Below are 23,873 nucleotides of genomic sequence, written 5' to 3' on the forward strand. Positions count from 1 at the left end.
GTCCCCGCCCCCCGCCCAATGGCAGCGCGGGGGCGTGTCCTTCGTCCCCGCGGGACCAATGGGCGCGGCGGGGGGGCGGGGCGCGGCGGGGGGCGGCCCCCACGTGCTCGGGGCGCCCGCAGAAGGGGCGCAGCGCATGGAGGCGGCGGGGGGCGCGACCCCGGCCCCGGGCAGGGCTCGGCCGGCCCAGCCCCCGCCCCCGCCCCCGCCGCAGCCCAGGGGCCGGGAGCTCTTCAGGAGCCAGCGGAAGGAATCTGAGGTGAGGGCGGGGGGGGGGCGCGGGCACCCCCCCCTCCCCCCCAAACTACAGGGGCTCCACCCCAGGTGGAGCTGGGAGGGGGGTTCCTGCCCCGAGGGTTTGGGGATGGAGGGGTCCTGCCGGACCCAACCTGAGGGTCGGAGGGGGGGTTGCCCCCCCCCCGCCGCCACCCCCCCCCGGGCTCCTGAGGGGGTGCCCACTCCTGGGGTCCCCCAGGGAGGCTGCCCCCGGCATTGACACCCCCACTGCTCCCCCCCTCCCCCAGGGTTTTGGGGTCCCCCACACCCCCCAGGCACCCACTTACCCCCCCCCCCCCCCAGCAGGGTCTGGGGGCCGCACCCCTCGCCCCTCCTGCCCCCGTCCGGCTCCGAGGGTGCCGGGTTGGGGGAGCGGGGCCCGGCTCGGGTCACCAGGGTCCGGCCCGGGACTGGTGTCCCCGGCCGCCACGAAGCCACCGCGGGACCCCCGTGAGCGGAGAACGGGAAGAACTCACTCCTCCCCCCCAGGTCGAGGGGCTCCCTGGGGACACCTGACCCAAAAAAGGGGTCCCTCCTCCCCGGGGTGCCCAAATCGTGACCCCCCACCCCGAGCCCCGGCCGTGAATTTGGGGTTTGCTTTTCTCCTCCGGCTCAGCCTCGCCGAGCGGATTAGCGCTGCACGCGCTTCGCCAAATTCCTCGTCGGCTTTACTTTCCCCACCTCCAGCCGCCCCGCCGGCTCGGCTGCCGAAATTGGGTGAGAAACCAACGTTGCGCGGCGAGCCGCGCTCAGCCCCGCAGCCCTGCGTCCCCCGGGCTCCTCAGCACTCGTCGTGCCGGCGCGCGGCCGTTCCAGCCCAGCCGCCGAGAAGGGACGCTGAGGCTCAGAATGAGAAATCGATGATGTTCGTTTCGTTGATTATCCATCCAGGAGTTCCCTCCGCGCGGCACGGCGTTGGGTTGTCAACGCCGGCGTTGGGTCGTCGTCTGGCCGCGGCCGCCGCCGCGATCCTCCGGCGAAGTTTCATGCTCCAGTTCCTCATCCACGGGGAGGGGGGGGAGGATATCCACAGCCTCACGGGGGTCAAACGGGCAAAACTCGGCCCCAAAGCCGTCGGATCCGGGGCGTTAAGGACGGAGCACGGGGGGGTTGCGTCCTCCTGGGCATTTTTTTCTCCAAACCAGCCCCAGGCTTGTTTTTCAGGCGTTCTGAAACGCGTCAAATCTTCCCTGGCTCTGCTTTCCCTGCCACTTGAGAAATGCTATTTTTTTTTTTTCCTTTCCACGTTTTCACTGGATTTTAAGCAGCCTGGCGCGGACATCCCGCGCGAGCCCCGGGGACCCGCGGCGAGATCATCCGCGCACAAGCCGCCGCTCCGGCGGCCGGAGGAGCTGTAACGCGAAGGCTGGGAGCGCTGGCAGCCGTCCCGCCTCCCGAAATATCCGCGGGGACGCTGCTAACGCCAGCCCGCTCTCCGCAGGGCTCCGCGGATTGTCCCAACCTGGAGTTCGAATACGGGGATGCCGACGACCACGGCGCCGAGTTAGCAGGTGAAGCGGCGTTTGGGTGCTGCGTTGCTATTTATAGGTGGCTGCCGGGAAGGGGAAAAAAAAAAAAAAAAAAATCCCTCGGGATGGTCGGGCAGGCGGGCTGGGGGATGGATATCGCCTGGTGTCATCCTGGCGGTGACGGAGCGAGAGGGATTTATTAATAGAGAGCCGCTCGCTCCTTGGGGATGAGCAACGGGGACGCGCGGGGGCACGGGGATTACCCCGCGCTCCGAATTATCCGGGACACGCTGACGGGCACGCGGGGGGCGGGAGGCCGGGCGGCGTGCCCGCTGGCGCGGCCAGGGCGGGGAAGCGTCGCCCTTCGTCGCGGGCGTCGCCACGGGGCGCGTCCTCGTCCCGTGTCTTCCGACTCCGGCTGCCTGTGCCCCGCGCCCCGCGGGTTCCCCGGCGCATCCCGACCGGCAAAGGGGCCGGTTTCGGCTGCGGGCGTCTCAGCTGCCTGGCTAAAGCACGGTTTTTCTTTGAGGGATCCTTCCTCCTCCCTTGCGGGACCGATTTAGTCCCCGCGGGGCTGCTCAGCACGGTAGGACCCCTGGGAATTCTGTAGGAACAGGCAGGAATCCTGTAGGAAGAGGCACCTCGTGTCCCTCCAAGCCCAGCCCTGGGCGGCTCCAAGATGCCCCCTGAGCTGAGGGACAAGTTTAGGTCTCTGCCCCGCGTCTCCTTGCGTGCGTAGGGATGTTTCAGAGCCCCGCGAGGGATTTGGCGATGATGAGGAGGGTGCGACCCCTCCGGACCCCTGCTGACCCCGTTCTCCATCAGAGCTGTACAGCTACACCGAGGAGCCCGAGCTCAGCACCAACAGGAGATGCTTCGAGGAGGACTTTCATGCTCAAGGTACCGGCTCTGGGCTCAGCACCCCTGGGTGACAGCGGGACCCCGCGGGAGGCACCCAGCTGGTGGTCGCGTCCCCTTTCCAGTGCGGGGCAGGAGGTGGCTGGAGCTGGATGAGGCTCAGCAGAAGACCTACGTCATGCGTCTGCTGGATGGGCTGGAGGTGGTCAACAGGGACAAGCGGCTCAGAGTAGCGCGGGCCATCCTCTACCTGGCGCAGGGTAAGGGCCACGTCCCCCGTGATAACGCGGCCGCGTACCTGCTGCCTGGCTTCATCACGGGGGGGCTGGGAGAAGCCTTCTCCTGGGGCTGTGCCAGGTCGGTGCAGAGGATGTGCCCCAGGGGTTCAAAGGTGCCTCCCCCCAACCTGTGCCTCCCTCGGGGCCTCTCTAGGTGTCTTCGGAGACTGCGATAACGAAGGCGATGTCCTGCACTGGTCTCGGCACAACAGCTTCCTCCTGTACCGGCTGGGGACCTTCACTGCCTTCCTGGAGCTCCTCAACATGGAGATTGAGTGAGAGGACCCGCACTGTCCTCGCCCTCCTCACCATCCTCTTCATCTTCTTTCTCCTCGTCCTCCTCACCCTCTTCCATCCTCCTTGACCTCCTCCTCTTCATCTGCTTTCTCCCCCTCTGCCTCACCCTCTTCCATCCTCTTCACCTCCCCTTCTTCATCTTCTTTCTCCCCATCCTCCTCACCTTCTTCTTTCATCTTCTTCATCTTCTTTCTCCTCATCCTACTCACCCTTTTCTTATGTCCTCCTCACCCTCCTCTTCTTCGTCTTCTTTCTCCTTCTCCTCACCCTCTTCTTCCATGCTCCTCACCCTCCTCCTCTTCATTTTCTTTGTACCCATTCTACTTGCCCTCCTCTTTTCTTTCTTTCCTCTTCCTCCTCTTTTCTTTCTTTCCTCTTCCTCCTCTTTTCTTTCTTTCCTCTTCCTCCTCTTTTCTTTCTTTCCTCTTGCTCCTCTTTTCTTTCTTTCCTCTTGCTCCTCTTTTCTTTCTTTTCTTCTCCTTCCTCCTCGTCCTCCCTCTCTTCACCGAGGACCAGGGAGGTGCCGCAGCCACAGCACGTCCCCGAGCGCGGCGTCCCCGCCAGCAGACGTAGGCTGGGAGTCGGGGCCAGGAGCCACCACGTCTGGTGGCTGGCGCTGAGCTCGTCCCCTTCCCCGCAGCAACAGCCAGGCCTGCAGCAGCGCCCTGCGGAAGCCGGCCATCTCGCTGGCCGACAGCACGGAGCTCAGGTACCCCCTGCTCCGCCCCCGCTGGCACGTTGGGTGGAGGCTGTGGGACAGCCTGTGGGGACAAAGTGGCCTCTGGCTGGCAGCGTCACCTGCCTGCCGTGCCGTCCCGGCAGGGTGCTGCTCAGCGTCATGTACCTGATGGTGGAGAACATCCGTGCGGAGCGGGAGACAGATCCCCCCGAGTGGAAAACCTGCCGGGAGACCTTCAGGATGGAGCTGAGTGAGCCACAGAGTTCATTGTGCCCTAACAAGGTCCCTTCGTCGTCCTTGGCCGGCAAGGAGACCTCGGGGATGGGGAGTCTGCTTTGACCCTGCTCCCCATCCCTCTCTCCACCAGGTTTCCCTGTGCACACGGAAGAGCCCTTTGCTCTTCTGCTCTTCACGATGGTGACCAAGTTCTGCAGCGGCCACGCTCCACACTTCCCCATGAAGAAGGTCCTGCTCCTGCTCTGGAAGGTGCTTCTGGTGGGTGCAAACCCTTCCTTTTTCCAGAAACCGCTCATTCTGGGAGTAGTGCTGATGCAGCCAGGACGTTCTCCACTATTCAGTCCAACCATAACGAGGTTATTTAGGAGAGCACAGGAGGCTGGCACGAGGCGGACAGTTTCTCCTGGGATGAGGGTGGGCTGAGCCACGTGGAGGACGTGTGGTGGAGGAGAAGTCTGGAGAATGAACCAGTGCGTGATGTCTTCACGCTCAGCTCCCTAGTTTGGTGGCCTCGAACTGCTGCTCCCCTGGGAACCCAGCAGAGCCGTGCAGCCCCGGTGGGACGTCTGCTCGCCGATTTCTCACCTCTCTTGTTGTTCCCTAGTTCACACTGGGAGGATTCGAAGCCCTGCAGGCGATGCAGGTGAGGAAGCGGGAGGAGCTGGGGCTGCCGCCCTTGCCGGAGGACAGCATCCAGGTGATGCGCAACATGCGCGCCGCTTCACCTCCCACCTACTCCATCGAGCTCTCGGAGCAGCAGCAGCAGAAGCGCGGTCACCGCAGCCGGAGGGTGAGAGCAGGCTTGTCCCCATGGCGCATGGCCCAGGATGCTCTTCCAATGGGAATCTCCCCACCTTCCCTGCAGCCCCCTTTGGGCACTGGGAGCCGCTCTCAGCTCTCCCCGGAGCCTCCTCTTCTCCAGGCGGAGCAGCCCCAGCTCTCCCAGCCCGGCCTCACAGCAGAGCTGCTCCAGCCCTCTCAGCATCTCCTCTGGACCTGCTCTGACAGGTCCATGTCTTGCTTGCTCTGGACGCAGTACTCTGGGTGGGGGTCTCACAAGAGTGGAGTAGAAGGGGAGAATCACGCCCCCCCAGCCTGCTGGCCATGCTTTCTGGGTTGCCAGCGCACGTTGCCACCTCACATTCAGTTTTTCATCCGCCAGTTTCAGTTGCAGCACATCAGCCCTGTGATGCGTTTGGTCCGGAGGAAGCCTCAGGACATCCTGACCCCGTGGCGAAGGGCTGATAAGCACTGAGGAGCAGACGGCTCACAGCAAGCTCGTCTTTTTTTAGCTCTGCTCTTGGAGCTGCTGTCTTATGGTCTGAGGATCAAAAATGCCTCTTTTGCTAAGGGAGAGATGTCGCGCGGTAGCTCCAAAAGTTAAGATGGAAAATGGGGTCACGCCTCCTAGAGCAGCAGTGTTAGAGGTGCAGAGGGGGCTTTGGTGGCACCAGCTAGGAGGGAAAGCCTCACCTGAGGAACATCTGGGAGCTTGATCCTTCCAGGAGGGAAATCCTCACCTGAGGAACATCTGGGAGCTTGATCCTTCCAGGCTGGAGATGTCTGGTGACAGCAGCTGGGAGGGAAATAAAATCCACAGAGTGACCTGAATCTCTCCTCCTGCTGCAGCCCCTGATGAAGCAAGACAGTTTGGATATCTACAACGAGAGAGACCCCTTCAAGAACGATGAAGCAGGAGTTGACGAAGAGGAGAACGACGACGTGGACAGCGGGATCGAGGGGGAGCTGGACCTGATGGAGCGGGACGCGATTATCCCCGCGATGCCTGCTCAGCGCCCACCTATCGAAAGGGTGTCGTTCCCCAAAGGGCTCCCCTGGGCCCCCAAAGTCAGGTAAACTCATCTGGTGTCACTGTCATCCTCCCCAGTCCTGCCTGTCCTGGAGTTCACTGCAGGCTGAACGTCAGCCTGGGGCGAGCTTGTTGGCCTCTGGCACGTTGAACTGAAGTGACTCCACTTCTTCTGTCTCGGTTGGTCCCTTCTGGACTGGGTTTAGCTGAGCTCTTCCCCAGGCTTTACAAATCAAGCATGGCCAAGCTTGACCCGTAAGTGGCAGTCCCGTTTTGGACATCCCAGGTTGTACTGGGAAGGAGGCTTGGGCCAGGTTCTGGACTAATCATCTTGGGAACCGTGGTACCCCACGTAACCGGATGCTCTCAGCTTCAAAATCAAATGACCGTTGTTTTTCTTGGCTGGTGCCTGGAAACCCAGCTGGGTTTCTTTCCACCCGTGAGAGCCTTGGCTCGCGGTTCGTGTCCTACTTGTAGTGCTGAGACCTGACCGGTTCTCATGAAAGATGCCCAAGGTGGACAAGATGCCAGCTTGCTCTCTCGGAGCAGCGCGTGCTCCGCCAGAATGCGGAGACAACGTTTGTTCGCTCAAAGCGAGCAGATGCCACTTGAAGATGCGTGTGCTGGGAGCACAGCAGGTGGCTAAAGAGGCGCTGGCCCTACCTCCTCTCCGTTTGTTTGCACGCTCCCATGGAGTTGCACCCCAAATACAAATTCACCTTGCTCCCAACTGCCGAGAGCAATGGTGGCTGCTATGAAGACCTCTAGAAGTCAATCCTAGAAAGCTCCAAGGTTCTTGCTGGTCCCATGCTGCGGTCCTTTCTGAGCAATGCAGACTGTGATGTGTCCGTTTTCTAACCTTCTCCCTGTTCTTGTTTCTCTGCTGCTCCATCAGACAGAAAGACATCGAGCATTTCCTGGAAGCCAGCAGGAACAAATTCATCGGATTCACGCTGGGACAGTGAGTGTTACGGGTGTAGGTCCAACAAAGTCTGTCCCGCAGCTCCCATCGGTGCAATTTAACTGGTGGGAGGTGTCCACAGAGCTTTGGTTTTCTGAAGTCAACCGGCCTAAGCCACGCTCAGGACGATTTCGCTGGGGCTGCGGCAGGGTGTTCAGCGTTATAACAACATATTCTTGGAGATGCTGGTCTCCAAGGACCTCTTGCTGTTAAAAATCAGACCTAGCCTGGAATGAGTGACCCTTGGCCCAGGCCGGAGACCAGTTTGATGCAGGAGGGAGCTGGGACAAGCTGGTATCCACAGCAAATTACCCCGTTTGTGAATAAACCAAGCTGCGAGCAGAGTCACCCTGGCAAGGGGTCAAGCTGGCTCCATGCAGAGACCTGACTTCACCCCAGTTCTTCACCCCGGTGCCGCCCCTCTCTTGTGCAGGCTGGGGAGGAGATGGGAGGGCAGCCCGCTCTCCCCAAGACTTCTCCCAGTTCGTTGACCCATCCAGGATGCATTCCATAGATTCAGGAGGGTCCAGGCTTCATCTTCTACCTTGTGTGACCTGGAAGTGTTTAAACCCAGATCTTCTTCCCCATCTCGTCCTTACCTTCTGTCATCTCCCACAGAGACACTGAAACTCTGATAGGGCTGCCACGGCCGATCCACGAGAGCGTGAAGACGCTGAAGCAGGTGAGATGGTGGCTCCACGCGCGGTGCTTGGGCGGAGCAGCCCAGAGAGCCTTGCTGATCGGCTTGTCTAACCTTGTCCCATGCTGTTTTTGCTCCCTAGCACTCAGCAGGTGCTCTGAGGTGGGATCGGACCCGTGGGGATCTCATGGGGGGTAGGGAAATCATTGGGCAAGATCACCAAGGCTATAGGGGAGCTTCTTCCAGGAATTGGGGGAAAAAAAAAAAATTGGAAAACGGAGTCCTCACTGCAATTCCAGGTGGATTGCCCAGCAGCTGGCCTTCCCCTCTGTCGGAGGTATAGCACTGCTGTCTCCTGGTGAGCGTTTGCCGTGTGCTTTGAAGGTTACAGGCTTTCAGAGTTGGGTTTGGACACACGTGTCCAGACCTGTGCTGTTCCCAGGGGGAAGCATGGCTAGCCTTGGCTGCTGGGACGCTCTACGTGGGGCGAGACACCTCCAGAGGCCAACTGACCCTATCTAAGGTCCAAATTGCCTTTTAGAGGCGATTGTCCCTCTCTGTTTACTTACAGAGAGATCCTAGAAGGAAGCAGATTCCTTCCTAGGTGGAAGTAATCCAAGGCTGGATGTGCGAAGAGCTTCAGGGACAGAGGGATGTCCCACCCTAAGATGAGTTCTCCATGTGCCTGCTGTGACCTATACATCTAACTCGGGTATTACCGAAATCAGCCACTCTTCTCACCACTGACCGTGTTTCGTCCTTCAGTTGTGATATTGCTCTGCCACTGTCTGTGTATTTTGCCAGCACAAGTACGTTTCCATCTCAGACGTCCAGATCAAGAACGAGGAGGAGCTGGAGAAGTGCCCCATGTCTCTGGTAAGAAGTTGCTGCTTCCCTTCGCTAGATATGTGGAAGACTTCCAAGGTGTCACAGAAATCCATACGTTCTCTCTGATCCTTAGGACATTTCTTGGATGCTCTTTTTTTCTAAAATACCATATCTCGATCAAATGTAGCAGTAGAGCAAGGCCTACTATGTCCATCGTTAACTCCTCAAGCTGGGTTTTATGGAGGTGACTGACATATCTCAGGTGCGTGGACTGGAAATATTTAATTTCCCCTTGTTTCTGATGTTTCTCTGTGCCAGGGGGAAGAGGAAGTCCAAGAAACGCCCTGTGAGATCCTGTATCGAGCGATGTTATACAATCTCCCCCAGTACATGGTAAGCTCGTCCTTCTTAAAAGTAAGGAGAGCTTTGGAGTGGGGAATGGCACCAATCTGTGAGCCGTGGAGCTCAGCGTGGGGCTGCTGGGCTGTGTTCAGAACTTGGATGGTGAGATTTTGGTGGGAATCCAGAGCCGAATTCGGTGGAATGTAATCCAAGAGGAGGGATTCAGAGGGGTGCGGATACCAGGGGCACGGTCAAACGGCTGGAGACAGGTCAGTGGTCGGAAAATATGATGTGTGGGGAGGACTGGGCACAAGGAACAAAGTCCTCCATGTTGGTGGGATCTCAAAACTGGCTCCTACCCTCCGGACAGTGAGAGGAACCAGTTGGAGATGGCCCTGTGTCATGTCTTGAGCTGCGTGAGCTGTAGTATTTACCAGCAAGCCATTGCACGCTGATGCAGGCATCTTCACTTCCGACCTCAAGAAGCAGCCTACAGACTTCACCGGTCCCTTGAGCCTTTTTCCTTCTTGCTGAGACAAACTTTTCATTGCGATGTCGTGCTGATCTCCGAGCGTGATGGCTTGCTGGGCCGGGAACCAAACTAAACATCAAGCTTTAGGTGGCTCGGGTCTCTGCCAAGCTGGTGGAGCTCTCCACAGCTATCCAAACTGCAGAGAGAGTGTAGGTTATGACCTTCCCTAGAGGGACATCCCTGGCAGCCTTCCCATGGCCCCAGGAGATTCCTAGAAGAATGCAGTGAGTTTCCTGAAATTTATCTCCGTGGAGAATGACAGTTGGGTCACGTGCACTGTGTCCATGGGGAGAGACCAACAGAGATTTAAATGCGTTAAGTTCCTGGTGTGCCTTGCGTTATTTTGTCCATCCCACTGGAGCTCAGGTGCTCATGGTGCCTTAAGGTAACGCCAAACCAGAGCTGCCGTGCTCCCCACCCCGGGCCTGCCTGTCCAGGGTATCAAAGGAGAGGCCGAGCCTTGGCATGGTCAGTCCGTCACGGTGAACGGAGCCTGGGCTGGTGACACCCTCTAGACTTGGCTTGAAGCCGTCCAGTGTCAGCAAGTGAAGGAGAAGGGAGGAATGCCCCTTCCTGGGACCATCTCTCCACGCCTGCCCTCTTCTGCAGATAGCTTTGCTGAAGATCCTCCTTGCTGCGGCGCCCACCTCCAAAGCCAAGACCGACTCCATCAACATCCTGGCGGACGTCTTGCCTGAAGAGATGCCGTAAGTCCTCGACGAGGTGGCCACCGGCCATCCCAGCTTTGCCACGAAGTCTTGGACCAAGCAGGAGAGTTGGTGTTTGCCGATAGGTTCGGGGGGCTCCAGATTTGGGGACTTCTCTGGGGATAGATGCAAGCTGCTGTTGCCACCCGGGCAGAGGGGTGAAAGCCAAGAAGCAATGCTGTTTTTTTGGGAGAGTAAGAATTTGAGCGCAGTCGGCAGCCGCTGTGCTCTGCTAGCTGATTGGCAGAAATAATGAAATCATGCTAATTGACACAAATCATAAAGATACATGACCATATAGCAGGTGTCCTTCGTACTGCTCACCCAGGGCTGCTGGTGGAGGGCCATCAGCTTTTTTTCCCCCCGTTTTTTAATGCACGTTGGTGTCACCAGACAGGAGGGGAGGGAAATGGGAGGCCCGGAGGGAAGTGAAGGTCCCTGTTTCTGTAGAGCTTGTCCAGATGAACCCAACAGCACCTTAATCATCCTTGCTCCCGTACCCACCGCGCTGTTGCCTTCTTTCCCTCCAACCCAGCATCACCGTTCTTCAGAGCATGAAACTGGGGATTGACGTGAACAGACACAAAGAGATCATCGTCAAGAGCATCTCGGCTTTGCTGCTGCTGCTCCTCAAGCACTTCAAGCTGAACCACATCTACCAGGTGAGCGCGGAGAAGGGGTCGGCCGTTGCCAAGCTGGTCTTTCAGCTGATGTGTCCGGATAGAGCCTCTCCAGGAAGGTTTTCCATGAGGATCGTTTTCCATAGTGGTGAACCCTAGCCCAGGCCAGGGTTTGTATAGGGTTACTCCGACAGGGATAACCTGCCGGCAATATATCTCCGACTGGGTTTTGACAGGATCATTTCCACTCACGCGGAAAGCGTTTTCAGGCTTCTGGAAAAATTCACGCTGTGGCTGATCAGGTGAACGTTTAGGAGACGTCACGAGCACGAGCCTCCTTGGGAGAAGGAGGAAGGAGACGGGGGTTAGACAAGACCCCCTGTTGCTCTGTCTCATCGCCAGTGACCAGAAATGGTGCTGGCCAGGTCCTCACGAGGTTAATCCGGTCCTCTGCCCCGTGGCAGGATCGAGTTCTTGGGGGCTCCGGTTTCACCAGAGCTTGCAGGTCTGGGTCTGAGATGCAATCTGATTTTTGTTTCGTTTGCATGGCACCAATCGAACTGCGCCCGCACTTGGGCTTTCCTTGGTTAAAAGAAGTTCTCCACCCATTCTGCGAGTCAAACAATCAGCGTTTTGTAATTTTTTTTTTCCTTTGGAAGGTTTCAGCATGGCACAAATCCATCTGTGTTGTGAAGCCCACTGATATTTATCTGAGGATAAATATAAATCCATGGACTGGATTGGAGAAAATGGAAAAAAAAAAAAACAAAAAAAAAACCAAACACATTTTTACAATCCTACATTTGCTCCATGTCCCTTCGCTACTTTTTCTCACGTCCCCCCCAAAACAGCTCCTTTCATTGCTTCCTCTGCAGCAGTGAGGCAGCAACTGCGCAGACCTGCACACCTACACAGATCAGGGGTTTCTGGTGTCGGTGCCGTCAAGAGTCGATGTTCTTACGCCCACAGAGAAACTCCATCACGTTATTGCAGTCAGCAAGTTAGCGTGATCTTCGGTCTGATCCAATGTCACGGACTGGTTGCCGCCAGCCGCACCGCAAAGCAGTGAGAGTGTCTCTAACGGCTTTAAACAGGAAGAGAGTAGATTTAGATTGGACAGAGGAGGCCACGCAGATGCTGAGAGGGCTGGGGCAGCTCTGCTGTGAGGCCGGGCTGGGAGAGCTGGGGCTGCTCAGCCTGGAGCAGAGGAGGCTCCGGGGAGAGCTGAGAGCGGCTCCCAGTGCCCAGAGGGGGCTGCAGGGAAGGTGGGGAGAGACTCTTCAGCAGGGCCTGCTGGGCCAGGACGAGGGGTAACGGTTTAAAATAGAGGGAGGCAGATTCAGATTGGACATCAGGAAGAAATGTTTTACCCTGAGGGTGGTGGAGCACTGGCCCAGGTTGCCCGGAGAGGCGGTGGATGCCCCATCCCTGGAAACATTCCAGGCCAGGGGCTCTGAGCAACCTGATCTGGTTGGAGATGTCCCTCCTCCTGGCAGGGGGTGGACTGGAATGGCTTTAATGCTCCCTCCCCACCCAAACCATTCTATGAAAAAATTCTTTACTCTGAGGGTGGTGAGGCACTGGCCCAGGTTGCTCAGAGAAGCTGTGGGTGCCCCATCCCTGGAAGTGCCCAAGGCCAGGCTGGACAGGGCTCTGAGAGACCTGGCCTGGTGGAAGGTGTCCCTGCCCAGCTCAGGGACTGGACTGGATGATCTTGAAGGTCCCAAACCGTTCTGCGATGCTCTGATCTCCGATCCCGGCTAGCGGGGATTGCCGGTTACTCCTATAATGGCGGCGGTGTGTCACCAGTGCCGTACCGAGCGTCGACGGCTTGTGCCAGGCGGAGATGAGACGTGTAGGAACAGACTGCTTCTTCACCCTCAGACTGGGGGTGTTGATTGCAGGTTAGTGAGAGGCACGGGTGGGGTGGGGTGGGATAGGATATTGCTGATTTTTGTGTTTCTCTCTTTAAAGAATAATAGAGATTTGTTGTATTATGCGGCCATACGCACGCAGATCATGTAATGTTTAGAAAGAGAGAAATTAAAAGCATATAACAAGGTAAAAGTACTTTTTTTTCAGTCAAAATTTGAAAAGGGACTGAGGTTATAATGTGACAGGAGTAGGAACTATTGTAATTTCCTCATCTAATCACTACATCGCCTCCGTCCCTCTTCCCCATAGAGTGTTTTGCCACAGATTTTATTTGGAAAAGCAACGCCGTGGTCACTGGGTGCAGCTGTTCCTAAACTACTGCCATAAAGGTTGTGTCCACGCTCTACGGCAGAGTTTTCCAGCCGGCGGGAATTGCCGTATACGATGCCAGCCTTATACAGCAGGCTTCTGCAAGGGGAGGATGGTCCGGAGGAAACCATCGAGACTGCGTTGCTCTTGGCTGCAAACGGGTTTCCGTTCCCGGGTGGTGCTCCCAGTTGCTCCAGCTAACGTTGACCCGTTTCACTTCTCTTCCTCAGTTTGAGTACGTGTCCCAACATTTGGTGTTTGCCAACTGCATCCCGCTGATCCTGAAGTTCTTCAACCAAAACATCATGTCTTATATCACTGCCAAAAACAGGTACAGCCACTTCTGGGGGTGGAGAGACGATGGAGCTTTGTGCACGAGGAACCCTAACACGTGGTGGGACCGAGTGACCTCTGGTCCCTAGCACGGCTTCGGGGCTGTATGCTCTCCACTGGCGGGGAGCAAATCCCTCCTGCTTAATGAGGAGGACTGGCTGGAGGGTTTCCAGTCTCACTGGACTGGTAAAATAAATGTAGACCCGTCTCCCTTGCTGACAGTAGGCTTGTTTTCATCTTTACGTGGGCTCCTGGAAAACATCTGTGCCATTCCAGTGCTCCAGTGCCGCTGGGCATCTATGGGCCACAGCTTCAAAAAGGCATGATGGGGTAGAGTCTTCTAGGTCTTTTCCACTTTTTTTTTTTAGCTAAAATTGAGCTTTCCTGACTTCGTCGTGTTTTGCGTAGTTGTCGCTGCCGTTTACCTCTGAAATGAGAGATGCTAGCCCTGTTTTGGGTCTGTCTAGGGACTGGCTGGACGACGGCAGGTCGGTGTAGGAACTGACACAACCCTTTCAGAAGGACTGGGTAGGATTTCCCAGTTCGGAGGGGAGCGCTGCAGGGGGATGGTGCTGTTAGAAGGGTGAAAAGATCCTTCTTGTTGCTTTCTGATGCTCTTTCCGTTGCTCTCCAGCCACGTGTGTAGGCTGCTCTGTCTCCTGCACGGCGTGGTTGTGTATCTGTGAGATGGCACGCATGGAAAAATAGAAAGTAAGATATTAATAATTAACATTTCCACTTCTGGTCCTGTGCTTTAAAGGCACAGAAGTGAGGAGGAAACGTGGCCCAGGAGCACTTGGCTCCCTCTTCTGCTTTCTGACGGAGGTTTCACAGGCGGGATACGCTCCTGTGGAATGAGGTGGGCTTTGCAGCCGGACGCTCTGATCCAAAGAGGTTGAGCTGGTCTGCCCAGCCCAGTGTACTGGGTTGTCGGACAGCGGCGAACGACGTCGGGCACTGCCGTGCGAAAAGGATGGTGGGATTACCAGAATATCAGACGTGATGTCAGTACAAGGAAAGACGGGGAGAGACTCTCCAGCAGGGCCTGGTGTGACAGGATGAGAGGGGATGGTTTCAAAATAGAGGGAGGTAGATTCAGATTGGATATTAGGAAAAAAATGTTTTACCCTGAGGGTGGTGGAGCACTGGCCCAGGCTGCCCAGAGAGGTGGTGGATGCCCCATCCCTGGAAACATCCCAGGCCAGGTTGGCTGGGGCTCTGAGCAACCTGATCCGGTTGGAGATGTCCCTGCTCCTGGCAGGGGGGTTGGGCTGGGTGGGCTTGAACGCTCCCTTCCCACCCAAACCAGTCTGTGACTCCGCAATGATGATGTGTGGCAAACGAGCCGTGGGGCTCCTGGTCCTGAGCTGACTCCCTCTGAGCTCTGCCGCTTGTATCTGCGCGGCGCTTCCAGTTTTAGGGTTACGATGGGTAGGAGCCAGCGAGGAGCATCTGTCCTTGTGGTCAGGCAAGCCCTTCCTGAGCCAAAAGCTTTTAACGAAGCCTATTTTAGGGGATCGCCTGACCTCGGGTCTCATCCTGGATTGCCTGTGACTCAGTGGTGGTTACAAGTCAGCTTGTTGCTCAGCTGCTGAATTTAAAAACAGAAAAGAGCAAACGCGAGGGAACCCAATAACTGGAGCTGTGGGATAGTGCTTCATTTTAGAATGGTGCAGGTCTGGGGGCACAGACAGCTTCATTGTGTGTGTGAATACATACATTTTATATATATTTACACACTTTTTTACAAAATTGCCTACTTTTACAAAGGCAGTAGGCCTGTAGGGCTTTGAAGGACCTGATGGCCTTGTTCTGAACTTTCTTGCTGGTGATCAAACATCTCCGTTTTAACCAAAGATCTGGCTTAGTGGTTTGGTTTTTTTTTTTCTTTTTTTTTTTTAAATATGCATGTGCATAACTAATCTGTCCTGTCTTAATGGATCCAAGTCCTTTGGGTCCTTATTAATGCACTCAGGATGCACTTTGGAGCCAAGAGGAATCGACGCGCTCCGTTAAGCTGAGACGCGGGGCGGCGACGAGGCTGGGAGCCCGTTTGGATGCCGTCTGTGCGGTGGGAAATGCGGGAGGGAGGCACGTCCACGCGGGTTCACGTGCCCAGCGTGGCTCGCTGGCGATGGGACCGCTGCCGATCCAAACGATTTGCCGCATCAGGCAGCGCTGCGGCTGCAATTCAAACCCCGGGCGCGGGGAAGGAAGGCGTTACGGATCGCTGGGCATAATCATGTAGATCATCTTAAGAAGTTGCTTTCGTATTTACCTGGTTCTTAACGAGTCCTCTCCTTCCTTTCTTCCGCAGCATCTCCGTCCTGGACTATCCACATTGCACGGTCTATGATTTGCCCGAGCTCACTGCAGAAAGCCTGGTAAGCAGCGCAGAAAGGGTCCTTGTAACCGGTATTGCTGTACGCCAGAGGGTGAGGACGGATTTCTGGTTTCCTTTTCCTGTCTTCTTCTTCTGTACCCCCAACCTTTCCAAAACCAGGCTTATTTTCCCCCTTCTCAGACTTGAAAACTCCTCCCGTCGCTATTCTGGCTCGCTGTCGGCTGCGGGGAGGAGGCACTGACGGCATCGTGAACCCCACAAAAATAGCTGGCCTTCGAGTTTCCCTTTTCGCTTCTCCAAATGAGAGAGCCTGCTTTTAAAATGGATTTGCCCAGAGGTTTAAATTTCTCTGAGCACTTGCTTTTTGTAAGATGCCAGTAGATGAGGGGAATGAACGGAATTCCCTGCGGAGAGGAGCTGAAGTGTTACGGAGACCGGCCAGCGTGATGGGCTGTGTGAAATTAGGGAGTGCAGACGAGACATTAGTGCTGGCAGGTTCATAACTGCAATAACTCAAATGCAGAGTAGGTTGGACTCAGAGCACAGAGCAGAGACAAGATTTGGGGTTAACAGGGACCAGAGAGAAGGGAGACCCTAAATGACGCAGGAATCGTTAAGAAGGAGCCTGACCAAAACCAGTCTGGCCAGGCGTGATCTCACCGTGCCTGGCTGCTAAAATATTAAGCCTTTTTTTTTTACCTTAGCTGTGTAAAAGTTGAAATCTTTCACTTGATTTTAGTTATTTCCCCTAGTTTCCACGAGCTGAAGTTGCTCAGGAATCTCTCCAGGGCTGTGGGCAGCCAGCACAGCCAAATTGGTTTTACTGGTTCTGTAGCCACAGCATTTCTGATGCGGCACGGTGATGCAAATTCCCGCTGCGAGCTGATTATGCCGGATCAAATTTATATAAAATCCCTCTGTGGGGCGCGTGCGGGTAGGTGTGGGATTGTTATGCCGCCTCGGTCCTCTGCCGCTATCCCACGTGCCTTTCCGCCAGCGCTTCTTCCCTCTTTTTGGGTGCCTGCTCGAGGTGACAGCTCCTGGACATCGCCTCCCTCCTTATCAACGGGATCAGACCCGTGTTTTGTGCTGGTCCGTGGGCCACTTGCCAAAGGCTGGGTGTCCTGGCCAGGCTGGGGGCCCATCCACGCTGCCAGCCTCCCACCGACCGCATCCTGGCCCTATGGGGACATCTAGTGACACCTCTCATCCCATGGCTCGTGCTAATCCTATGCTCACACTAAGCTTTGTGGCTGTAGACTGAACATTTTAGGGAAAATATTCCCAGTTACGCTTCCCCAGTAGGGTCCGCTCCCCAGTTTGGCAGCTGCTGCATTAAACAACAGTGCCTCATTGCTTTCCTGCAGCAGACACGTGTTAGCCTCACAGGAAACTAATTTAATTAGAAAATACGTGGAAATCAACTTGAATTTGACCATGTGTATTCGTCTTCGGGAGGATACCCGTGAACCATAGAATCACAGACTGGTTTGGGTGGGAAGGGAGCGTTAGAGCCCACCCAGCCCAACCGCCCTGCCAGGAGCAGGGACATCTCCAACCGGATCAGGGTGCTCAGAGCCCCGGCCAACCTGGCCTGGGATGTTTCCAGGGATGGGGCATCCACCGCCTCTCTGGGCAGCCTGAGCCAGTGCTCCACCACCCTCAGTGTAAAACATTTCTTCCTTTTATCCAATCTGAATCTGCCTCCCTCTATTTTGAAACCAGGATGTAAGGATTTAACAGGAATTAAACATGCCCTGTTTATACTTGCGCACGTATTTAAGTTTCTTCAGCCAACATTTTATGCATTGTTTTTGCCTTTTTTTTTTTTTCAATACTCCGACACGCTGATTTTAACACCCCAGCCGTAACACATTTCCTAGCAGATGTAACATGATTACACTTTCAGAGGGTTGAGCGAGGAGAGCGTGTGTTTGGTTTACATCCGTGGAAAAGCAGGATGAGTTCAGCAGCGCTGTCTCCAGAGGAGGGACCCTTTGGCAGGGGGGGAACTGCTGTCCCCACGCGGCGTAAATCAGTCCTGGCAAGGCAGCGGGGGCTTCACCCATGCTGTTGTGGGACAGGCTCTTCGATTCCTCGCTGGTCGCCAGCTCTGCTCTCCTGTTGCTCCCCTCCAGCTCCCATTTTTGGGGAGGGGGCTGCAGAGGAGCCTGTTGCACCATATCAATGGGGAGGGTAGCAGGAGATGGGGGTAAAAGGAGGACTAAAGTCTGTTTAGCCTGTTCCCTCCTCCCATAAAGCACCTGTGAGCGCCTTGGGGACACTTTGGTGACATCCCACCTCTGCGCTCCGCTGTGTGCGCAGGAGCCTCCAGCCTCTGCCGGCGGAAAAGTGCATTTGCTCAGAGTGGTTTTTACCAAATCCCAGAATTAAACCAAATAAGTTGGAAGCACTTTCTTGTTGGCCTCTAAAAATGATGCGTACAATAGCATCTTACCAGCTTACTGACATGACAGGTTGGTGTTTGCTTTTAAGAACGAAGGCGTTACGCTGGTGAGATTTCTTGGGTAAACCTAGTTTCAAAGCTGGATCAGACACTGGCAGAAGGGGTCATCCCCAAACTCTCCTCCCGAGGACGCCGAGAACCTGGGCCTTGCACCAGCCCGTGGTTTTTGCTGTGAGTTAAGGCTGTGCCTTGCTGCAAGTGCTTTATAAATGAAGCAGCCCTTGTTTCCGCTCTCGTCCCCAGACAGGTGATTTGTGGGACGTTTCTGCTGAGCTCAGCGCTGTTAAAAGCGCGTTGCCGGAGCGGTGCAATGACTGCTCAGGTGTGCCACGGGCAGTGTTTACGCAGGCTGGAGCTGGGGGTGCTTACGTCTTGCTCATACTTAAGTGTGAGCCCTGCCGCTCACACTTTATCGGAAATAAGGCTTGTGCAGATAGTAAAAATAAAGAGTTTCTGCACGAGGATATCTGCGTGGCGGTGCTGTTGGATGCTGCTGTTAGGGTTACGCTCTTCCTTCTCTGCTTTGCAGGAAGCCGGAGATAACAACCAGTTCTGCTGGAGAAATTTATTCTCTTGCATTAACCTGCTGAGGATCCTCAACAAGCTGACCAAGTGGAAACACTCCAGGACAATGGTAAGGTGACGTCCCGTTTCTCCGAGACCTGCCGGGGGTTGCCAGCGTCGCACCTTGAGCGTATTCCCGGCATTTTTTACCCTGAGGGTGGTGGAGCACTGTCCCAGGTTGCCCAGAGAGGCGGTGGATGCCCCATCCCTGGAAACATTCCAGGCCAGGTTGGCCGGGGCTCTGAGCAACCTGATCTGGTTGGAGATGTCCCTATGATTCTCTATGCTGCGCGGCTTCAGCCCGGCCTTCCTGCTGGAAGTTTCTTCTTGGCAGTGCTGGAGCTTCTGCTTCTTCATCATCTGCCCATTTTTCTTTCATAGATTGAGCCTTAAATGCAGAAATACTTTTTTTCCTCTGCAAATAATATTTATTTCTACGACCCTCAAGCCCGCTGCAGCAAGTGTTGGTTATGCTGAACATGCCTGTCCTACCTGCTTGGGGTTTGTACTGCACGTGGCCCAGGTGCTGGTGCCCAAGACAGCACTCGTGTTGCTTTCTTGAACAGATTGCATTAATTTGTGTCGATTCCTCGGCAGATGCTGGTAGTCTTTAAGTCGGCCCCAATACTGAAACGAGCTCTGAAGGTGAAGCAGGCCATGATGCAGCTGTATGTCCTCAAGCTGTTGAAAATCCAGACCAAATACCTGGGGCGTCAGTGGAGAAAGAGCAACATGAAAACCATGTCTGCCATCTACCAGAAGGTGCGGCACCGCATGAACGACGACTGGGCTTACGGCAACGGTGAGTGGCGCCAGGGGAGCACCCTCTCTGGGTGCGCAGCTGAAATCGGCACGCAGGGGGTTTGACGTGTTTTGTCCTGTGACCTGTTAGGATCCCATAAACTTGTTTGGGTCAGTAGGAACAAATTTATTGCGTGAGGAAAGGTGGGAATAATCAGATCAGGATGGGACGTGGTCAGCTCAGGTCTCTGAGATGAGTTTCCACCAAGGCCAGGCCCGCGCTTCTGCGCTCCCAAGTCACTTTCACCATTGAGCCATGAAGCTGGCCTGCTATCCGTGCCAGATCTGCGTGCTTAGGATGGCTGAGGAGTGAAAATCTGACCGACAGCTCTGCAGCTCACACCTAAGAAACAAGAGCAGCTGCATCCCAGCGGCGCCGATACTCTGAATCCTGAAGCTGAAGCACAGATGTGACGTGCTGGCCTTTAAACCGCTCTTGGGTAGTCTAAATCTGTATTTTTTGAGGGATGTCATGAAATTTCTCGTGTTCCTCTGACGCGATGCATCAGACCACATACTCTTATCCCTTTGTAAGACCACCCAGTCGCTGCAACAACTGACCCGAGCTTCGGACAAGAAGAGAAAGTATTAAAATATCTTTTTGCCTCAATAACAGAGTCCTAAATTTTTGCTGTGCATGTATCTTCTTTTTAATGAGGATTAAATAGAAAAAATGGGTAGCATCCCTATTTCAAAAGAAAACAGGGCAAGAAGTAAAAGCCTAGGGGAATGGAGAAAGGCATTATAATTATGTTAGGGTGTTTAATTTCACCTGTAAAAGATATAATCTTCCCACGAAAGAGTTAATAGCAACGTCATGCAACACTCGATATCGCAATGCCCGGCTTGGCAGAGACGGCACCGTGACCTGCACAGTTTGCCAGGCAAGCACTCGGCTTTCGGAGACGCGATCTGGAAGGGTTTTTCCTGGAGTGTTTATTTTTATCTTTGTGTATCTGGGTTGATACTCAGCCCCTGAGCACTGCTGAGCTTTGCCGATGGATTTGCTGAATCTTTGGAGCAAAGGACTTTCATACAGACCTAGAGCTCATAAAGACAACTTTCAAAATATTTTTTTTCCATGTTACATGTTTACATAATATTACATGTGTAAAATATCCTGATTGTTACAGCCAGCAGTTAGATTTTCAACATCATTCATAGCTAAATTTGTCCAATTTTTTTTAAAAAAAGCTTTGTTTTCAGTAGCTCATAAGCAGCGCACCAGTTTTTAGCTCTATGCATTAAATCTTGATCTCTGCTTCAGACATCTGTGGAGATTTCTAGTAAAAGTGGTGGGGTCTTTCAGAAAAAAAGCAGAAGCTTGGTAATGACAGAGTTCTTTAGGCACACTACAGAGCAGAAATAATAGCATTTCTATAGCAAGTTTTCTGAGTCTGCTGAATTTACAAGTTATTTTAACATATTTAATTTAAATATCTTAAATTAAAATGTATGCATAATGGGAATTGATAAGGAATAAGGAGTAACTGACTGGCTAATACTCCTTTCTTTTGCCCAAGCCTTATCAGAGTTCTTCTTTCCATGCTACTTTGGTCTTGTTTCTCCTTCAATGTAGATATCGACGCCAGACCTTGGGATTTCCAGGCTGAAGAATGCACCCTGAGAGCCAACATCGAAGCCTTCAACAGCCGGAGATACGACAAACCTCAAGACTCGGAGTTTGCGCCGGTGGACAACTGCCTGCAGAGCGTGCTGGGGCAGCGGCTGGAGCTCCCCGAGGACTTCCACTACTCCTACGAACTCTGGCTGGAGCGGGAGGTGTTTTCTCAGCCCATTCGCTGGGAGGAGCTGCTGCACTACCAGTGAGAGCGACACCTTCACCTGCCCCCGGTGCCACCTCCGTAACGACTCAAGGTGCTACAGGCTGAGGAACGGAAGATTATTTTGGACCTGGGTGTTCTTAAGCACAGCTGGAAAAAAATTTGCAGTCTTTCCAAAGAGTCCAAGCCTCTTCGTATCTACCCAGACACCCCCGAGTATGCGACTGCCGTGTTTTTGGAGGTCATCCCTTTCCTGTGACTTCTTGGAGACCACAAAATATCAATGGACCGGCACAGCGGCCACGGACCAGGTTCCAGTGGCATGCTAGTGGCAGTGTCAAGAGCGAGCTTGTCTGGTCTTTACTTGATTGACACCGAGAGCTCAGAGCCCAGGTCTGTGTCGTAGCTTGGTTCACGCATGTAAGTTTGTTGTAAGAGCATCTCAACTTTGAAAGGTTTCCATCTCTCCAGAATGCCCCACGCTGTGCCTGATTTGTGTTCATTTATTGAGTTATGGCTATCTGATAACGTGCTTCACCCTGCTGCCGTGAACAAGCTGCCCTGCTTCCCCGATGAAGGTGAAGATATGAAATACGTGGTGCTGTCTGTGACGGTCCCAAGAGGTGACAGGTTGGCTTGGCCAAAGGAGATGACCGTTACCTCTTGTCCCTGGGCTGGTGTGACTGCTGCTGGGATTACAGAACCCGACTGACAGAGGCTTGCTTCCACAACTGACAGTTTTTTGCATTGTTCCCCAAGGATAACAATCCATTTACCTTTTCACCGCTCCCCTTTTCCCACCACTCCATCCACTTACCATCGGTATTAGCGTGAAATGGTCGGTAAGCTGTGCAATGTTCAGAGCTATACAGGAGGTTGATTGCCACATTTCTTTCCACCTCGTTGTTTTTGAAGGATAATTACTGCAGATAGCTTTCTTTAGCTCTTCTAACCCTGGAGGAGATGGTAAATGCCACGTTAAATAACCAAATTTTTCCACAGATTGTTGGTTGTTTGGGGGAATGCTTGTGCCAAGTCTTAAAGCGGGGAGGAAGAGTGCTTTGTTGCCGTCATACGAGGAAAGGAGCAGCCGCTGCGGTCCGTAACTTTCAGAATGAAGAGCATGTTGAGCTGTAAACTTTCTACAAGGTCCATAGCGAGTGAGTCTCAGCCCTTGATACCCTGCAGGGTGACAGTCCCTTCTCCTCGGCCAACAGCCCAGCCTGAGGGCCACGCTGAAAAAGCAGGCTGGGCTTCACAGTGCTTTCTTTAGCAGTATGACAGAGCCTGAAAATTCTAATATTCCCCTACAAAATTTTACAAGTCCAGCACAGGGAATCCTGGATCTAACCTCCCCCCGGCCATGAAGCCAGGAGTTCAGCTTTGGCCAAAGCAGCACGTGTTAACGCGGTGCAGGCGAGCACTTAGGCCAGGCTGTTATGGACGTATCAAGCAGACAAGTGATAAAACCACAAGTATTTCTTAGGACAGGATTTGTGCTTATTGCTGTGGAATTAAACTGCCAATGTTTCCTTAGTGGGGTTTGTAAAATGTGTTTTTCATAGAAATAGCATCAGTAAACCGCTCACCTTTTAAAATATGCTTTTGTTCAAAATAAACCAGAGCCACTTTTAAAGCACAGACATTCACTTAAGCTTTTTCCTTCCTGCATGTTAATTGAAATGCTTCCTTTGCTGCTTTTTTTTTTTTGTTTATTTTTAAAGGACAAAAGCATCCCCCTACAAACAGACCCATAAACGCAGCTCTTACCCCTGCCCACGTCCCCTCTCTCTCTGCTGAGGAAAGGCTTTCTGTCTGACAGACTTTGGATGTTCTGCTCTGATGTACACAGAACTCTAAAAGAGAAAAACAGAATTATGGGCTGTAGGTGTCTTCACAGTGTTTGTGCTTGTTAAAAAGTAAAAAGTTATTTAAAAATAAATAAAGCCTCTCCAAGCAGTAAGGCGTGAAAACCAGACATACGATCGATAAGGGAAGCGTGGTTCTGTCTGCAGGGATCCCAGAACTGGGAGAGCTGTGTAGCTTCAGACATTTCAGCATCTGCACTTCAGCTCCCTTTCTAAAGTGTGGCACCTAGCCTGTGTTCCCTAGAGCCCACTCATAGCTAATAAACTACAGATGAAATAAACACAAATAAATTAACAAACCCCAGCTAAAGATGGCAGACATCTGAAGGGCCTGTTAAATATTTCAGCATGTACTAGGGTCCAGAGCCCAGGGCTAGCTGCAAAGTTCAGGATTTTCTCTGCGATATTTTGTCTCGTATTTTCCTACCAAATGCGCAACTTCCCCCTCAGGCCAGGGTCCTGGGAATTCAGCCGTATCTCTGCATGGTATCCCATATCCTGACACAAGCGACACCTCTCCAGCACAGTTGGTTTCTTTTTTTTTTCCCTTCCTTCCTTCACATTGTGACCCCACACTGAAATAATATCTGGAGCCGTTTTTTTTTTTCTGGTGTTCTCTGTTTTAGAGTGATTTAGAAAAGAATCTAATTCCCCAATAACTAAGCGTGCGTGTAAGGAACTATCAATGCATCTGAATCCTTTTAGTCTTACTAAACTATGCGCATGAAGGTAAGTGTTTCTTCAAGGGAATGAATTAATTATTGAAGATTAGAAACTTCAGAAAAAGCCCTGGGTATTTGGCTCAAAACTTCCCCCCCCAGTGTTTCTTTCCCACAATGTTGATGTCGGGGAAAAAAATAACCAGTACATACACAATGTACGTTTTTCTACATTCTATGTTTAATTTGTGCTTTATATAAGGTTTCTATGGCTT

At 53.8% G+C, this 23,873-nt stretch overlaps 1 protein-coding gene across 1 annotated transcript; it reads left to right on the forward strand.

Moving 5' to 3' along the window:
• Positions 1-136: 136 nt before the first annotated feature.
• Positions 137-22,712, forward strand: STRIP2 (striatin interacting protein 2). Its single transcript, XM_086744050.1, has 21 exons — positions 137-259; positions 1,718-1,787; positions 2,571-2,645; positions 2,729-2,863; positions 3,036-3,156; positions 3,819-3,887; positions 4,001-4,107; positions 4,225-4,352; positions 4,699-4,884; positions 5,724-5,947; positions 6,800-6,865; positions 7,484-7,547; positions 8,310-8,381; positions 8,652-8,726; positions 9,817-9,914; positions 10,450-10,576; positions 13,009-13,109; positions 15,429-15,495; positions 18,452-18,556; positions 19,084-19,288; positions 20,867-22,712. Exons 1-21 carry the CDS (start codon positions 137-139, stop codon positions 21,115-21,117), a joined length of 2,469 nt encoding a protein of 822 aa, XP_086600176.1. The 3' UTR covers positions 21,118-22,712.
• The last annotated feature ends 1,161 nt before the right edge of the window (positions 22,713-23,873 follow it).

This window comes from Chlamydotis macqueenii, chromosome 1 (assembly GCF_036417535.1).
Source record: "Chlamydotis macqueenii isolate bChlMac1 chromosome 1, bChlMac1.mat, whole genome shotgun sequence".
Lineage (NCBI taxonomy): Eukaryota > Metazoa > Chordata > Aves > Otidiformes > Otididae > Chlamydotis > Chlamydotis macqueenii.

Coding starts and splice junctions, on each gene's coding strand:
- STRIP2 (XM_086744050.1), top strand. CDS start 137: ATGGAGGCGGCGGGGGGCGCGACCCCGGCCCCGGGCAGGGCTCGGCCG. Junction 2,864..3,035: donor CATCCTCTACCTGGCGCAGG/GTAAGGGCCACG, acceptor GGGCCTCTCTAG/GTGTCTTCGGAGACTGCGAT. Junction 15,496..18,451: donor AGCTCACTGCAGAAAGCCTG/GTAAGCAGCGCA, acceptor TCTGCTTTGCAG/GAAGCCGGAGATAACAACCA.